The sequence below is a fragment of the Idiotropiscis lumnitzeri genome, chromosome 14, assembly GCF_059441095.1.
Source record: "Idiotropiscis lumnitzeri isolate Australia: NSW breed Sydney's pygmy pipehorse chromosome 14, RoL_Ilum_1.0, whole genome shotgun sequence".
Taxonomy (NCBI): Eukaryota; Metazoa; Chordata; class Actinopteri; order Syngnathiformes; family Syngnathidae; genus Idiotropiscis; species Idiotropiscis lumnitzeri.
The window spans coordinates 12642658-12661916 of NC_142404.1; the positions used below are offsets into that span (position 1 = coordinate 12642658).

Sequence of the window (19259 nt, forward strand, 5' to 3'; positions counted from 1 at the left end):
TCTGCTTTGTGAACACTCTTATTGAGAATTAGAACACAAATAATAAATAAAACATGAGTACAAATGATAGATATTAAAACATGAAGTTGAGGAGGAAACATATTATAGAATATTTTCCACCATCAAAGTAATCATTATAATCAATATTTCTACACAGTTTATTTGGATTACAAATTTAAAAACACCGTTGGTTTGTTTAGATTAATGAACATTACTGTCACATCTTCTATCATGATTGGCAACACATCCGCGGCAGAACCAAATCAGGATGTGGATCTGTAAGTACATAGCTATTTTTTCTCCTTGAGAGTAATGAGGCATTAATTTGGTGAAAAGTGTTTATTTAAAGTAGAAGCTGAAATCCCACTATAGCACCATGCCAGTATTCATGGGCTGATAATGTCTTTAGCATGACCATAAGTCCAAACAGGTGTAGTAAGAGCGAGAAGATAAACTGTGGAACCACGTGTGAAACAAAAATTCACATCCGATCCTGCTAAAACCAAGCGCGAGTGTGTAACCACATCATCAGAGCTCCCGCGAGAGAATACGCGCACGCACACATTCACTAACCTACTGCTCTTTTACACCTCTCTCGCTTTTCCCGGGTGACACACTTTTACAACCCATCGTGTGACCGTGAACATGCGCGAGTTTGTCAACGTGCGAGCAAGGCACATGCGGACGGATAGTTGACAGTTGGCTCGTTGATATGGCGGGCCTCAAGGATCCCCAGCCGTCTATTAGCCATGTGTGTGTGCGTGTGTGGGGGGGTGTGTGTGTGTCAACTGACGCTGACTAACACAGTCTGTGCTCTGCTCATATTTTCCTTGCTGCTCACTTCACTTCACAATTTACAACACATCAAAAAGTGCATATGCACAAAGGGTATTATCCGTCGGGAGTTAACGTTTCTATGTTGCTGGAAAAGAAGTGCAGACTGACGGTTAGCTGTAATCCACAAATGTGCACTGATGTGATTCATGGACATATCACAGTGAATATAATTTAAAATGAATAAAGTTCTTGGTTTGCTATAGGGCAATCAGCTGCAGGTCAAGTGAGAATTGTGACCGGCTGACCTGGCAAGAATCCTTTCAGAAAGCAGTCACATCGCTTCACTGGCACTGCAATTGAGGAGAATATAAATAATGTAATATATATGATTTTTCCTTTACGTGACATACGCTATCTTGCCAAAAGCATTCGCTCACCAGCCTTGACTTGCGTATGAACACAGACACCATTCAACATACTGCCATTTGCCATGAATGACACGCTTTTCTTTCAATATTTTTTTCTATAAATTAATCTTTTTTTAGATTGAAAGATAATGACATGATGGCACACTATTTACATCAAACATTTTCAAAAGGCTTCCTTGAAGGAAGTTCCTTCCCTTTTTAAAGCTATTCGTAGGCATTCCTACTCCTTCCACATTGTCTGAAGCGGCTTCCCAAGTCAGATGTGCAAACGCTCAGAGCTCCTTTTTAGTTCTTGTTCACAGGGAAGCCTCCGCCACTCCGTGTGTGTGTGTGTGTGTGTGTGTGTAAGTGCGTTGGAACACGTGTGGCGGTTCTAAAAGCATGAGAGGAAAATGTGCAAAGGGAGCGAACAGTCGTGCATTGTTAAAACCGAGGCAAGAACAAGGGAGAGCATGTCCATGCATTTTTTCTGCGCTTTTTCACAACAAACTTTGAGCGCAAACTCTGTGTTCTGGAGAGACAATGGGCTGGAAGTGAGCATGACATCAAACGGAAACTACGGTGAGAGTAAGATAAACAACAAGGGCAAGCAAGATAGTCTGAGTGTAGCGCAGAGACTGAGAGAAAGTATGAAGACAGGGAGTCACAAAGAAAAAAAAAAAGGACAAAAGTGAGCAGCCAAGAGAAAAGCAGTGATTGACGACGCTGCTGAATGAGACAAACGCTCTTTGTGGTTCTCTTCATCAGTCCATCACAACCACTGACACAAATAGTGTCTCCGTGCGTGAAAGCGAGGAGACGAGACGCAGACAACGTACGCGGTGACAGAGGGCATCCGGACTGCAAGGGGGGAGGAATAAAAAAAGGGGGGGGGGGTTTACCCAAAAGGCTCATCTTCATTGAACCAAGCCAAAGTACAAGTTGCGAGAAAATTAACTAACTTCTGAGTACTTTGTATAATGTGGTTTATAAACCCAACTGAATGCTGCTAGTGCTTCTTTTTATTCTGTGAAGAACTCAAAAAAGACAGACGCGCACACACAAAAGTACACAGTTGTTGGCAGCAAGAGCCAGGCAAAATCTCTAATCACAAAATCTGTTTCGTCGCCGTTCCGGAATTTCCATTGACATCACATGATGAGGTGATTATGACAATTGTCTGATGAAGATAATTGCTGACAATTACTGTGAAATACTTATTTGCTTCAAATTGCCTGCTCAGGCTTCAACACCATCATAATTGATTAATGAAATATTATATTGTTTTTTTTTCCTAATTCACCATAAAAAATACAGATTTTAAATCGTTTAACACGTAATTTACATGAAATAATTGGTAGATGAATGGTTAGCATATCTGCCTCACATTCATACCTAACATGTATTTTACGTTGGCGTAAGACGGGAAATTGTCCTTACTGAAAGTTTGAATGTGAGTGAATGGCTCAGGGTGTACCCCACCTTTCAGCAGAAAGTCAGCTGGGTGGCATGCAAAACGGATGCATGGATGAATCTCAACCAAAAATAAGTGTGCAAAAGTTCACAAGCTGTATTTTTATAGCTTTAAATTGAGAAAGACCTCATTTCACTTTTGAATGTGCAATATTAATCTCTAGATGCCTCAATTATAATCGCATGTAAGCTACTTATTCAGTCCTGCGCAGCCGAACCACCACGATCGTACGACTTCTAATTTGTTCAGATTTCTAAATTTCTCTTGTTCCAGTTGGGAAATTCAACTATTCCAAAGTCAAACTATTTCAGTTTGATAAGTGATACAAACAACATCGGGGCTCTTTTACCCAAACTATTTGTGCTCATTTCAGTTGGTTCTGACTCTGCGTCCAACCTGCCACAATAAAAGCTCCAATGTGGAAAGAACCTTTTAAGTCTTAATGCAAGGTCCAGCCATCTATACAACACGTGTGTGTCTGTATGTGTGTGTGTGTTTGTGCTCCCACCCCCACTTTCACCACTGATACTTCTGTTTCCATGACAATAAGCAAGTGCCTCTGGATTTTCACTCGCCATTAGAATGAAGGCCGGTCAAGGCTAAGATCAATAGAAGTATTGTGGCTCTCAGGATGGCTGGTCTTTCCAGGAAGTTACTGCGGCTGCCGGAGTCTGATCAATGACACTGACAGAGACCGAGTCATTCATTCAGCTCCATGCAGGAAAGGGGGATTGTGAGGAATCGTGAGCAGGAAGCAGAGAGGTTGAGCGGATGAACTCATGTATTTTCATTTGGATGCTCTGTGATTGTGGGATGAAGTAAAAAAAAAAAAAAACGAATGAAAATGTACATTGTGATTGGCATTAGACATAATACTTGGCATGGAGATTTAATTTGCGTTACTAAAGTTATTCCCCTTTGAAGACACTGGAAGGAGCGCAATAGCCAAAGGCGTAGGCTTGGTCTTAGTAACACACCCCAGCACCACCTGCATCAACAACTTGTGCGAGGACATCCTTCTATACTGTCAAATTCAAAGTTACACCCCTCATCAGGAGATATTTGCTTTACAAAGAGCATGCAGATGTGCATTCTGCACTCAGATACACACAGGGCCATTTCTACAAGAGGAAGTGATGCGTCTGGAGTAATGTCGTTACAAGAATTGTGCATGTTTTGTGAGTCACAACAGGGAATTTCCTTATGAGATAGTCATTCTAGACGGGTATATTACAACATGACACAAAGGGGGAATTAAACGTGTTATCACGCCTGGTGATAGACTGCTGTAATATTCGTCAGGACCAAACTTGACACCTCGTTTTATGTAAGGCTCCATTGGCTGTAAATGTGAAAAACACAAACAGCCATGCAGACAGGTTTAAAGCCAGCCTAGTCACTCTCCGTTCTTAATCAAGCACAGAATGCAGCACTTTTGATGCATGAAATGGGGCAGATGCACAGTAAATCTCTCAAGTTAAAAAAAAAAGAAGATGGGTCTGGAAGATTCACTCAATTGGTGCGGTTATAGATGTGCAGGTCAGCACAGAGTGAACATCTTCAGAAAGCAATGGGGGATTGTTTTTGTAAATAACTCACACGAGGGACATACTTTAGCAAAGAAGCAAACAGGTGCATTTTATTAAAGTGTAATATTAAAGGAAAAAATGATGTGTTTCAGTACAACTAATAATACACTCACATTATAAATTTTTAATAATGAAATTCTGGCGGTATGGGGCCCCTGAAATTTTACTTATTTTACTTTACCATGTGTTTAATGAGTCTGTATAATACACAATTTACAGTGGTGTTGTAGTTTATGATGATTAATCTCAGTGATATTCTACACAAAAAGTATTTTATAGGTCCACAGATTTTTTTTTCTACACTGCGTATCTATTCTCGCTTCTTGTCAAGTAATTTTATGTGGAGCTTTTTTATTAGGGGCGCGCATCTTGCCATTAAAAGATGATTCAATAAGACAGATTCGAAGACGGTTCAATTTTAAATTGGAACGTTTTGATTTGGTTTTGATGCAGTGAGTTTTTTGTTGTTATTATACATACTTAAAAATTAACTTGTCAGTATTTTAACTGTGGCATTTGTTTTAAAGTGAGCGCTCTCCAATAAAAGACGATTTGTTACTAATCTCGATCTATTTCAAAGTGGAACCATTCAATACACTTGCATCTGTTCAATCAAAGCCGATTTTTTCTTATATCCCCACTGTCTGTTTCTTTCTTTCTTTCATTTAAAGCACATGTGTCAAACTCAAGGCCCGGGGGCCAGATGTGGCCCGCGACCTCATTTTATGTGGCCCGCGAAGGGAAAATCATGTGCTTCAACTTGCTGCTTCTAGCACATTTTCTTCACTTTTAACAACATTTAAATATGAGATAATGCCATTTATTACTGGCTTCTGATTTCAAAACTAGCTTTGTATCAATGTGTTGTGTGTAAGTGATAATGTAAGGTGATTTATATGAGTTCGCAGTTAAAACGGCCCTCTGAGGGAAACCAGAACCACGATGTGGCCCGTTCACAAAAATGACTTTGACACCTCTGATTTAAAGGAACATGTATTTGAACAAACGCTGTTATCGCTATTGACTCTAGCTGAAATAGCCCAGAACCTGCACGCATGAGCATGGTCATTTGGTGTTTCCTCCAAGAATCGGCATGCCATGTTTTGGCTACTCTTAATATAGCGACTTCAACTTAGCAAATACTAGTGTTAGCTGCATCTTCAAACTGAAGTCAAGTTCCACTGAGGTACTTACGCTGACTTTAAAAGCTTGGACGGTGTTGTCCAGCAGCAGTACGTTGCACACAACCTGTGTGTGGTGCCTGTCTCGCTCCAGCTCCGTCGCCCGGACATTGTAGGATCTGCCAGCAGGCAAGCGGAAGCGCGCGCTCATCACGCTCCTACCAGGGTCTGTGAAGTTACAAAAACACAGCAGGCAGGCGCAGTCAGTAATGAGTAAAGAACAAGTACAACTACAAATTGGAGTGTCATTAGCGCAATCTCTACTCTGTGAACAAACATGATGGTACATTATAACACAATGTCATTCCGATAAAGCAAAGGATGATAGTGATGATGATGATGATGATGATGCCTTCCATCCCCCATCACTGCAACATAGCGAGAAAGATTGTACAAGCTAAGACTTGCAGCACTAGGAGTGCTTCATGTCTAAGGAATGTCAACGAGTACCAAAGCTGCAGCAGCTTCCCTCTCAGGGAATGTGGAAAAAACACTCCGACCAAATTCAACAGCACTTTGCTGAAGGCTACTCGGATATAAAATGCCACAAAAAGAAAAAAAAATGTTAAATACCAAATATTTGAAATGTTTTGATTACACGATTGTCGATCTCAAGCAAGTGAAGAGCACTATGTGAAGAATTTACATCAACATCTTTTGTGAACAAGAGTGACAAGCCTTCATATAGAGTTGCATCACATTTGTAGTACAACCAAATTGTGTGTGTGCGTGCGTATGTGTGTAATTCCAGTAAAGCAATTGTCTGGAGACCAGTCTAGGTCACCAACAATCGTTATGAGGACGAGCATTATATACAAATTGAATGGTTGGATCGATAGGAAATAAAACCCCACATTCCAGAGCACCTAGATTTATCATAATGTACCAATCTGACAATTGCACGGAACACCACTCGTTTTTTGAGTGATCGACATTTTCAGGTGGCACACGGTTATGCCCTGTACACCAAGAGAAAGCTTTTCCTGTCAGCTTGCAAGAACACCAAACAGCAAGACGAAGGGAAGGCAGAGACTAAAGCACTGCTGAATGCTGAAGGAAGGGACGAGCGGACACTCGACTATCACTGGCTCACAGTGGGATACATAAATGATGAGGCCTGACACACAGACTATCCCCAACGGCCTGGCTCGCTTTCCACTGCTATCTTGCTGTCCGAACAGTTTTGTGCCATCCAGCTTAAGACAAATGCATTCCATATACACACTGGAGAAGGGGGATAATCACTGATGGGTGTGTGGGTTTAATTACATTGCTTTTCCAATGACAAGTCGGTATGCTGTATAAAATGAGCTAACTCAATACAGCGGCAATGCTATGTTCAAATGCCCCTCAGCATCTCACAATTGGGAATTGAAGCAACATTTTCTGGAAAACTGGGCCTCTTAAATTACTACTTAGCTTTTGAGTTAAACTGGCCATGCATGTACAGTGAATAAAGGATCTTCAATGGTCATTGGTTTGACGTAGAGATTATTACTAATTCGATAGTAGTGAACTGTCAGGGGATTTTCTTTTTGCGCGAAAGCAATTTTTCAAATATCAGTTGCGTCTCTTTCTGTGCTTCCACAACAAATAAAGCAAAGTAAAAAAAGAAGATTCGTCCATCCATTTTTTCTATATCACCTGTCCTTGGGAGAAAGGTTGGAAAGGATACTTACTGTGCAATGGCCATTTTGAAATCGAGAATCTTTTTAGGGAAACTCAACAAGTCCAAAATCTCATTAATTTTTGTAACCATATGTAGCGTGGTGAAAATGTACCGTATTTTAGGACTCTCCAACATGTCCCTCCCAAAAGTAACTAAAAAGCACCTCCGGGAAAACTAGGGAAAAAAATTGACCCCGACTCCAGTTATAAGGACCAACATTAAATGGAGCCATGTCCGAAATTAAAAGGAAGTCCTACTTTTCGTAATAAAGTCGCCTGTTTGTGTGAATTTATCAGCTCAAACGTTGAAGAAAGCACTCAATCGAAAGCACTTATCCTAGACACAACGATGCTGTGGACCATGTCATGATATTTGTAGAACATGTGGAATATTTGCCATAATAACGGGTTTGCAAAGACCCATTCATCACTGCTTTTCGCTTTAATTCCTCTTATTAACAATGATTTATTACACAGACTAAGACGATTACACAGACGTTTTGATCACTGTCAGACAGCAAGGCTTTTAAGGCTTTACAGATTTGTCCTTTGCCCAACTCCGCTCTGCTGTCAGGTTTGGATGTTCCCAAAGTCCGATTACATCAATCTATTCTTGTTGTTGTAGTGTCGACTAATTCATAATTGTTGTTTCCAAGCATTTTAAAACTTTGTACTGTACTGTTGTCTTCTCTTTGCCCTGACTGGACGGGACAGTCACACTCCCCCAATAGAAGGATCTGGTGCTCCGGAAGCACGCTAACATTATTGCTTCCTGCAGGCAGCAGTTGCTTACAAACTGTGTGTTTGTGTGTTTGTGTGTTTGTGTGTTTGTGTGTGTGTCCCAAGTCCTAACAGCCTTGTTCTCTGCTGGGCTCCTCCAGCGCTCTCTCAGCTTATCGTAAACACAGACAGTCCTGAAACCTTTCCTGTCTGCGGGAACACGCTCATATAAATACATGCATAAAACACCCAAACTGTCACATCTCAACATGCACACAAACACCAACGGCGGCCCAATAGCAACAGTTCAAGCTCAAAAGCACTGCAAAATAGCTACACATTGCAAAAGTAACCAGTGTGTCACGCAGCAAATTATTCTCGTCCGTTGCTAAAGAATCACTCTTCGTTAAGAAGGTACAGTCCATTCAATTACTGAACTTCGCTTTTAATTTCCCAATATATCCAAGAGCTTAGCCATGAATTGTACTGTTTTCCGAACAATTGAAATGAAACCAGGCCAAAGACAAACAGGTGGTTGATTGCACATCTAATTGTGAGGGACCTTATATGACTGGGAGTTTTCATATTTCTTAATGAAATAAATTAATAAGATGTCAATGAACCTCTTTAGACAATGTATCTAAGTAAAACAACTCAAACGGGGTCGCAAAAAGGGACTGAGTAATTCCCTCTCTGGATTTTCCAGCCAGTCTGGGCACATCATTGTGGGTTTGTCTATATCCGCCAGAAAGTCACATTTAACTTGTAAACTTCCACATAGACAATGAACAAGCCGCCGGCACGCACACCAAAAGAAACTGCCAAGCAGTGGAACTTGCAAGGTTTAGTGGGAAGACTATAACTCCATTGAGGACCTCAGAGCCAACAATAATACTTTTTATAATTTCCTCAGTAAGCGGAAGCAAAGTTTCCTAGCGCACTGAATAAGGGACAGGGATTTGAACAAACTGATTAAAGAAATCACGATAGCTAGCCTTAAAATTCACGAAAGGTTGAGGTGGCGTTCAGTATAGCGTGGAGTACACAGGCCTAAAACATATACCTACATAGAGTTTGTCTTCAGTGCACGGAAATATTGGAGAAAAAAAATCATTCATTTGTATCAGGTGCTTAGATGATCCATGGTAGGGTTCAAGCAATCATGTGACGGGTTAGCCAACTTTCAACCCTACCAACTAACTCAGTATGCTTTAGAAATTTTCCAAGAAAGACGAAATGTGTCAAAAGCAAACAAAAAATATTAAACTGAGTTTGCACCCAACTCTTGATGCACAATTTCCATTATTTGTAATGTTTTCATTTTTTTAGTGCGTAAAGGCATCACAGGCCTAATCCGACCCCATAAAGACAGCAAGAATATAACGTGCAGGGAATTACAAGCCACTTGATCAGATTCAAATTCAGAGGACTATGATTCAATGAATGCTTATTTTTCTTATTCTATAAAGACAATGACTCATAGTTTCACAATTAAAACAAATGATGACCAACAGGACGCAGTATAATACAGATGTGAGTATCATTATATTCTCTGTGTGCCTGTGTTGCTGGTGATCTGTTTAGCCAATAAATGGCACTTTGCATTGTGGGCTAGCATGGAGCTAGTGGACGTTCCTAATTTATCATATGGGATTTGAGTAATTACACACTGTGTAACTTATGAGCGCTAAATGGTGGCCGCAAACCTCGCAACTACCAATTCACAGTATAAACTTAAAGTGGGAATGGCAATTTATAGCCTGAAATCATTTAATCATTTACCACAGCAATGCGATAGGCAACCTTAACATCAGACTACTTGAACAGTTCTACGATTTCAATTATTCTTTTTGTTTTCTTAGTTCACTGGCAAGTGCTTTGATTAAAACTACATATGTACCACTGCAATGCAGTTATTGGATAGTCTAACAGCTCGCATAGCTTCTTTGGTTAAGGTCTTAAAAATCTTTGTGGGCGTGTACCCTGCTTAAAATAGTTGTGCACAAGATCTCATTTGGCCATGGGGGCATAAGTTGAAAATAAGATAAGCCAGGCAGAAGGCAGACAAGTTATGTTAGGGCTTCCACTTTGAGTTTCAAATACATTACACACCTACACAAACATCAAGCTTGAACTAGCATCCGTACGGAATGTCCCTCTGTACATGCATGAATGAAAAGCATGCGTCAGCCGACCTGGATTCATTGATTAGAACATACGTCTGATGCTAAAGCATACTCTTACATTTGCAGGAATGCTAATATTAAATGGGTCGGGCTTCTGCCATTTATGAAGTTGCCCCTAGAGCAAATGTCGCCGCTATGTTTGGTCTGATATACTGTATAGCCTTTATTGGCAGTTGCTTACAGGTCAGCCAACATGAGCGTTGGAAGACGAAAAGGAAATCGCTACTTTCAAATGCAGCATGCCAGCACAACAAAATACGTATGGCATGTATAGTAGAAACACAAAACAGAAAGAGATCCAGGGTTGATTAAAGCAGCACATTCCTCCACTTTTGTCTCTCTCCTGCTGACTCCTAACATTCAAATGTTAGCAGGGGTTGTGTTTCCAGTTCCCAGCCTCATTTACCTAAACTTACACCTTGCAGTACTTCTTGTGGTAACATTTAAATCCTTTGTGGTGCAGTTCCAAACGCTTGACAGTGAACCAAGATTTACACCACAATAATAGCAAGACCACAATGCATAATAGTTTTGCCGAGTGTTTACACCATTCATGCCTTGAGACTGAAGATACCATTCGGACAATTCTTTGCTTTGGCTTGCAAGCGGAAATTGGCGATGCAAGCACCGTATGTTGGCAGACAACTCATGTCCCATCACAACACGTCAATGTTTTGTAGATAGTGAACAATTCTTCAAACAGAGGCTTCAACCTTTGACCTGTTTATTGCCACTCCTAGTTGATGTTTACTCTCTAAATAAACATGAAACAAACTGCATGTGCTTAAACTTACCACATACCTGAGTTAATGTCAGCTATCGTAATGCTAACGCTTAATGGGAAACACCATAGACAGACTAACGCGTAGCATCAATGTGGTGGTGTTATCAAGCTTTAAAAATGGATACTTGAACACCAACTGTGCAGCAACACATGTAGACAAACAATGCAACAATACACAAAGGCATGTATTCATTAACTTCTGTGAAAATCTGCATCTCTTATAGAGGTTATAAAACGTCTTTGTTTGAGGCTGCTTAACTTCATTATACTACCGCCCAGTGGTCAATTCACACACACCAGATGGAGCTGCAATAAATTAATTATGATGTTTTGTTTTTTTTTTAAACCACAAGAACACCATGTTATTGTCCTTATTAAAAACACATTCTTTTGTTGTTTTTTGGGGGGGAAGATGAACTAAAGATGGCTTTGAGTTATGAGCATGGTCACTGAAGGAATTCAACTCATATCTTGAAGCTTGACCGTATGTGTACCAATAGTCCTGCATTCTGGCAAATATATATCATGATATCAAAAACACAATTACGGCATGGTTTACTTTTCCTCCATTATCCCTTTCCACCGTTAAGGTAATGCAGTAGTCCTAAAACACGGTTGGTGCTCAGGCAAATGCAAAATCAAAAATAATCTCATCCAAGTTTGTCCTATTTTGACCACCTGCTTTAAACTATAGACATCTTTCTTGGAAACTCGGAATAGCCTAATCTAGCTCTTTTCTGAGAAATAGAATGAGGTCGGGACAAAGTGTCAAAATGTAGATGCAGCTTTCATCTACAGCCTTATCCTCGGAGGCCATACGGGTCGTCCCAAGCCTTATGTGACTGTGTGTTCTGTTTGTTATTTTATCAAAGCACTCAAAACTCATCTAGTTTGTTTTTTTTTTTTTGGACCGATTTCCTCAATAGGGCCGTGAGTGGGCTGGTTCCAATCCCAGTGAATTATAGGCGAGAACTGGTTGCCAGTCATTCATACACTACAACTCATATAAAATTATACATTAATAAGAGGCGTGCAGAATTGGAAAAATAATAAATTAATTGATCACGTCTTTGCTCATTTTCTCCTCCAAACACAACAACATCGTCAACATTTAACTTAGAAGAGGAAAGTGGTTATTGATCGACCACTGCTTGTTTTCAGTGAGTCTAAGCAGAAGCTCCAGAATATTATCTGTCTTTTCACAGCTTCGGGAGGCTGCTTGGTGAATTTGCTGATAGCTGAGGGGAGGCTTTGAGGCTGTTCATCAGCTGGCGTTAGCAGATGCCTTCTCAGATGCGTGTGCATTTGTTATATTTGAGGATAGACTTGCATATTTTGCACGTCATAGTCATTTTTAGTCAAATGTTTGCACAGGCTTGAGCCACCGCTGCTAGTTTGCTGCAATTACCGACCTGTTGATTTCAGCAAGAAGTTCGTGTTAATGCCAAAATGTAATTGGCGAATAATCAACTTCAATTTATAACTGCCATTGCCGAGTGGGGAAAGAATCGACATGTGGACTTGTCGGTGCAGTCAAGTCTCAAGATCCAGTGCAGTGTAGTTTTTTGGCAAGTACCTAGTGTGACACAGATATCGCCAAAGATGACCACGACACGAACACTTGGTTTCTGCTGACATTTTAGTTAAAGTTTGATGATTGCACTAGGATTACAGATAGAAAACAAATATTGAAGTGTTTGCATCTTGATTCTTGTGTATCTGTCTGTGGATATTGATGATTTTTCTTTCAATAGTTACACTTAGGACTGAATAACAACATTGTTTGTGGCAACCGTGGTGATTCAAAACAAAGAATCAGTACACATTTTGGTTTAGGATTAAAAAAAAAGGTTATGTTCATGTGTAAGCCCATATAAAATAACAGAATTATGTGGGAAGGGTTTGAGGGCATGTCTTTTTACCACTGGTTGGACAAAGAGTTGAAGGTGAAGAAATGAATGTGGGTGGAATACATTTTGATGGGTAAAAAGGCCCAAAACAGGAAAGCGTGGGCTTACCTGAAAACCACCTTGCATTCCGTTTCTACCCACCAGTTAAAAAAAATGCAGACAAAGCATTTTTTTCTGTACTTAAACAGAAGAAATTTGTGTCTGGAGTAATCCTGATTATTGGCCACAATTTGCAGCATGCAAATTACAAGGTGCATGCACAGCTTAATGTGATAAACTCAAACAGCTGATACAAATCTCCCAGCACCGGGCTTTCTTAGCAAAGCTTTATTTCTGCTGGCATCATTCAACCGGGCCAAAGTCCTTACTCAGAGGTACGGCTTTTATTTTATCAGAGCTGGCACAGCTTTGACACCAAACACTGCATGGCTTCTAATGAGCTTCGTCAACATTGACTCGAAAAAGTCTGACTATGGCCAGAGTAAAGTCTGATCATAAGGACAGTGGAAAATTCTCTCATATTGTTGTGGATTATCATGTGGATATGCATGTTCATTGTTTTGTTTGCACAACTGAAATGTAACACCTACTTTTATGTCGAAAATATGATTGTGTCTAAGAGTTAGATGTGCCTGTGATATTATAGGAGTTACTATGCACCTGATGTCCATCCAAATATGATGCTCAGTAATTTACAGAAAACAGCATTATAGGTCCACAGCAAATGGGTTCGACATCGCCGGGTGTAGGCAGGCGCCTGTTTCGGATTAATCTGACTTTACACCAGATTAGTGCAACATCTGAGCGGAACGTAGGCGAACCAATGAAACGGACTTATTACTGTGCAAGAAAATGTGACGTTAATCCAACAAAGAAACACCCAGGACTACTGAAAGTCAACATAATGGAATGATGAAAAAAGACATTCAAAGTACGCACATAGAACAGACACGAGAACAGTGACATCATCCAAAAGTCTGACAGAAAATCTATCATACATATAATGCATATAATAAAGCCTTCGAAAATGTGAAAATGTACGCTAAAAGGCCATCATAATAAATGTAAAGCTCACATTGTAGTGTGCAGCCAGCCAGTTTCCTTTCTGTTTTTCTATCATTACACTTTTCCCATTGCCCATCACTGTAATCCTTCCAAGAGAAAATAAAACAACAACAAAAGATGTGGAGGTAATCCTTCAGCTGTGAGGTTTGCTGACGTCACACAAGATAATGGTTTGAAGTCTAACATCTGATATTTAAGGGAATCTTCTTTCCAGAAGATTTCCGTTCCATTTAATATCAGCTGGCCTCCTTTATGCAACAATAGTTTATCACCAGTAAAAAAAAAATTATAAAAAAAGAACAGAGTGCAACTGTACTAAAACATTCTGCTGAAAAAAACATTCTCCAGCTTCTAAGAATGTCCCATAATCAGCCTGAGGAACAAACATGACCTAAAAAAATATATAAAGTAGAATTATAAGTCGGTTAACCACTGTTAATCAGCTGCTAGGTTAACGCTTAAGTCGCGCAAAAATGCCCCATGATGTGTCCCGTAATAAAGTGCTCAAAACTCTTTTGCATTGTCCTCTTTCTTAGCGGCTTTCTGATGGCGCAGGGACGGACAGAGAGCAGGCAGAACCCGCCGTGAGTCAGCCAAAGCCGGCCCCCCGCCTCACGCTGAAATCAGTGAAACCGCAAGAATGTAACAGCTTCTGTTATTATCCCTCCCTGCTGCCTCAAGTCCTGATAGCCTGCCCCACAGCGAGGCTGCCAGTTTCCCCTACGCGTCCTGTACTCTCATTCCCACACACACACACACACACTCCGTTTATACATACACAAATACGACCTGAATCACACCAATGCCACCAATTTGATTTCCCATCATGAGCGGCTCCAAACTCAAGGCTGTCCAACACACAGTATAACAAACAGATCAATGGAGTGAAGGAATATGAGCCAGAAACCGTCTTAGTTCCAGGCACTGTTCAAATGTTAATGTGCACATGCACGCACACGTTCTACTTTAGTATTTGTCATCGTTTAAAGAAGCAAAATTCTAAGAGCAGTGCATTTCTACTACAAGCAGAAAAGGTGAGTCATTCAAGTGGGGCATTAACTGACTAGATTATGAATTATACTCACAACGTTAGTCGTTATAGGGGCAATCAACCCCAAAAAATCAGAAAGTTTCAGAAAACAATCAAGCCATGAATGGTCGTTACCTGAGCCCTGTGACGTCGTTTTCAGTCGAGAGAAGTGACAAAATGGCCGCCTCCTGAGAGGGCTAAAAACAAGTGGATTCTGCTGCTTAACTCATATTCCACAAATTGTATTGACGTCTGCCAATCTACGGTTGGCAGTCAAATACTTTATTATCTCTTGCCTTAAGAAGCTGTAAGACAATTAATTAAGAATCAATTTAACACAAATCAACCAAATTTTTAACGGGCAATTAATGAATTAATGAAACCTGAAGGTGAACATTACTCCTGCCCCCAAGCGGTGGGTTTAAATTGGAGGGAGGCCGGTAGCCCAAGTTGCCAACAAGAAAGTGGAGAATTATTAGGAGTGTTGTTCAAAGTGGTCATTAGGATTTGTGAATGTCTTGCCAAATCTTGTGAATGACTTGACACCTATACTGACTCAACATAGGCTTCTTCGTTTTAACAGTTTGCCTTTTAAAGAAAGCAAGAACGAAATAAATCAAAATAGGGGTTTTATTTCATTCGTGCCAACCTGGCAATCTAGTCAGCATTGCAGCGCACTTGCTCGGGGGAAGGCGCAAAACTGAACATCAACAGCGATGGAAGTAGCTCGGAGGATTATTCATGGATTATGTTGGCGAAGAAGTTTGCAAAATGCTCAAAGATTGAAGACGACAACAACAACATCAAACTTCATTCGTCACTACTCAACAGGTGAGATGACACACAATTATGCTAGCAATACCAAGATGTGATTGTGAACTTGTGATCATGTAAGTTCTGCTAAGTAACAAATGAAAACTGTCCGAGCAGTTTGTTTGCACTGTTGCGGTTCGGTTGACATAGTAACACGAAAGACGCCCCAGGCGACTCTCCCCTTACGGTGTGAAGCAAAGTGCACTCTATAATAGCTCCTATGCGTTTAAAATATAAAGACGCCAACTGCTGACCGCAAAAGTAGTAAAGTAGCATGTTGCTAACAGTCGGTTGTGGAGGGGGGAAAAAGTCTGATTATTTAAATTTGAGTGGCATATTAAAGGGTGTCGGGTGAGGGCAGACTCCCATTTAGTGTGAGTTTAATTCTGAATACTGCCACCTCAATAGTTATGAAAGGATATGCACATTCATTAAGTTTTACTTTCCTTCTCAAAAAAGTTCCAATTGAGTTGTATCAGTTATGTCACATTCATGGTGGGGGGGGGGGGGAAACTGAAATGGCATAGTTCTGTTAGAAACAAAGTTGAGCTAAATTGAGTTTGAAATGCAACTTGTTCCAACTACAATTCTGTGCAATATATTCATTCGTGATCTCAGCAGTTGTTTATTTACGTTCGGCGGTGTAAATGTACCAGTCAGTGTTATGATTATTGAATTTCTTCATAAATGTTCACTCCGATATTTGTTGGGACTAAGCAAGATGGTATGACTAGACTTGTGACTTGCTTGAAATTTGGTGGCAACTCGACTTTTTTTTCCCCCCACAGTAACATGGGACTTGCTTAGGACTTGAAGGTTGGCGACTCGAGACTTGCACATAAGTGACTTGCGGCCACCTCTGGCTCTAAGGTGCAGATTTCTTTTTCATCCAGCAAGTGTACACACACCATAGAGCAGGAGATATTAAAAGCAGTGAAGAAACACTTAAGAGTTGTCATGGAAAAATATTTAACGGTGGAACAGAAACAGAATTCATTGTTTGTGTCTATTATTCTTTTCTGTTAATAAGGATATTGTGCACTTGTAATAATTTTATAGACAAATGATAGTATTTATGGTCGCAGCGGAGAGTTGTCACACGTGCAAATTATTTTCTTCATCCTAGGGGGGCGTAACAGAAGATAATTGAGAAGCACTGGCAAAATCTGATGTGCACAGTAAATTGACATTTCAAAATCTGACCTGAACAAATCGGACTAGCCATGACCAGCACAACAACGTCGGATATCACAAAATAGAAGCCAGAATCTTTGCATGAAATCAAAGCAATTTCCCAGTGTAATGATTTAACCATGTTTTGTTTGTTTCAGTGTTAAAGTTGGATGCAGAATTGTTTATGCTTCCTTCCACACAAAGAGTCGCGTAAGAATAGCTTTACTGTGTTAGATATCCCAGAAATAGCAGTGTCTGGAGAATGGTTAGGAGCCAAGATGCAGCTGCAAATTGGAAACGGGTCCAAAGTGGCAGGAAGTACGTACACATTTAGTAGGAATTGGTTCTGCTAATTTATGGTTTGTAAAGCACAAACTTTAGCCAGCTGTTACTCTTAAAGAAGAGTTAGAGAGACAGCACTGAAAAAGTATGGTTACCAAACAGTGTGACGTGATTGTAAATATTGAACAGGTTTAACATTTACAGTTGTCTGCACCGACAATTTCCTCCAAAGATCAGAGAGGAAAAAAACGTCTGCACAACAGGGAATTAGCCTAAAAATCTCTCAATTTATGTTGTTTGTTTCATTGGCCTTCTCACCAAAACAAGATTATTATTTAGCACATTATCACACATTAACACTGCCTCGCTCACTACCTCTGTCCTGTCCTGTCCTGTCCTGTCCTGTCCTATTTGCACTGTATATCATTCCTTCCTCAGAGGGTTTATGTAGCACCATCCTCCCAGTCCACAGATGCAGATATACAATCCGAATACCTCCTTCTTTCTGTATGTCCAATCACACAAAAAGCAACAGCAATAGCGTGTGCGCCTCAAAAGAGGACAAAGCAAAGAATCCCTGGCTCTGACCAGCAGTACGGAAGCAACTGTGAGCTTTGACCTCTCTTGGTATTCCGACTACAAGTATAACAGCTGCTTCAAAAACAAAAAAAATTGAACATGCTAGGCTCAGATGTACACGGAGCAAATTAGGGCTGGACGAAGTGCAACACTTTTTAGACATTCTCGATGTATGTGCTCCTAAATGTAGACGTGTCTGTTCTCCACTTCCTAAATGTTGTTGCAAGGCAAAATTGGCAGACGACAAGTCAAAACTAGCACTGGAGTACAACTCCTGAGTAAAGAATTGGAGGCCAGCTCTACTTACATACCTGAGGTGTGTACATGTGGGGGTTGGGCTTGAAACATCAGAATAAGACATCGTATGGGATTATTGCATTACAGTAAATACAGTGCTGATGAATACAATTTTCTCTGAATAGGTATCAGCAAGGTGTTTTCCTGTTGGTCTGATTAAAACTATGTGAGTGAACAACCATTAAAAAAAAAAAAAAAAACAAGCGTTAAAGAAGGATATGGAACAATGTTGTCTCACCTTGCTAGACATTTCTAATTATCGGGCTCAGAAATATTGGCTTGTCATGAGAGTGACTATAGTTTATAACAAATAAGGCATGTACAATTAAAAATTCAAATGAGGCGTATGATGCTGTATCAGCGTACGTTTTAAGAAAAAAGGGAAATACACAGTCCACACGTACAATCCCACCCTCAGTCCATATTGTCTTCATTCTTTTTCATTCTTGGTCATCAATAGACCAATATTAAATGACTAACATTTATTTCAGTTCTATTCAAACTGGCAGAACTACGCCATCTTTTTGACAGCAATGTCAACTGTACATATAGTCGTACAAAATGTTGTATATGAAATTTAAGATCTCATCCTTAAGATTATACAATGTAGTAAGAATTTTATAGAGATTCTGGTACCTGGCAGTTTACAGCCCTAATATAATCTGTGGAAAAAGGCATTCATATCAAGTTCTCTGTAAAAGAGCCTAAGCAACTATAAACTCTTAAAGATTTACTGCCTTTCTAAGCTATCCACCAGAATATGGTAAACCTCACTGAAATGATGCAATCTATGTCGGACGAGTATGTCTCGCTATATATAAACATTGTATCCATTCAAGTGACAGGCCAGTTTTAGATTGTGCTCATGTTGTGTCAGTTGAAATACTATTTTAACTGTGTGGCCTCATCAACAGACCAACAGAAAGACTGACCACAGACCAACCGACTCTCTCTGAGGCATCTGGCTGAACAGTTAACGGCAGCTAGTCTGGTTGAATGTGAGCAGCGCTGGTGGGCCAGGAAAGGACTTTGAATCACGACAAGAGTAATCAATGTGCTCCACCGGTATTTGCCAAGCTAGGCCACATTTCATATCATTACAGTCACAAGATGCGCAGCGCTCAAGGATCAATTTGAAACTAGGCTCAAGGAACTAGCCAAAAGCTCGCTTTGGTGTTGTTCAGCCACTTCAAAGTAAATCAGACAAAAATGGGTCTATCAATAGCTCTGCAAACACAGATCTCCCAACTCCAGACTGGCCTGCAAGCTTTCCGGGGGGTTCCAGTTGGATGGACAGGCAGCTGGTCCACTTGGTTAAACATGA

At 40.3% G+C, this 19259-nt stretch overlaps 1 protein-coding gene across 2 annotated transcripts in view; it reads right to left on the minus strand.

Annotated features, from left to right (window-relative positions):
• ptpn4a (protein tyrosine phosphatase non-receptor type 4a) overlaps positions 1 to 19259 on the minus strand; it is a 54655-nt gene that overhangs the window by 31820 nt on the left and 3576 nt on the right. For both annotated transcript variants that reach the window (XM_088315046.1, XM_088315045.1), the window contains one exon: positions 5442 to 5596. In XM_088315046.1, the coding sequence (XP_088171172.1) occupies positions 5442 to 5579 (138 nt within the window). In that variant the 5' untranslated portion in view covers positions 5580 to 5596. The remainder of the gene's footprint in view (positions 1 to 5441; positions 5597 to 19259) is intronic.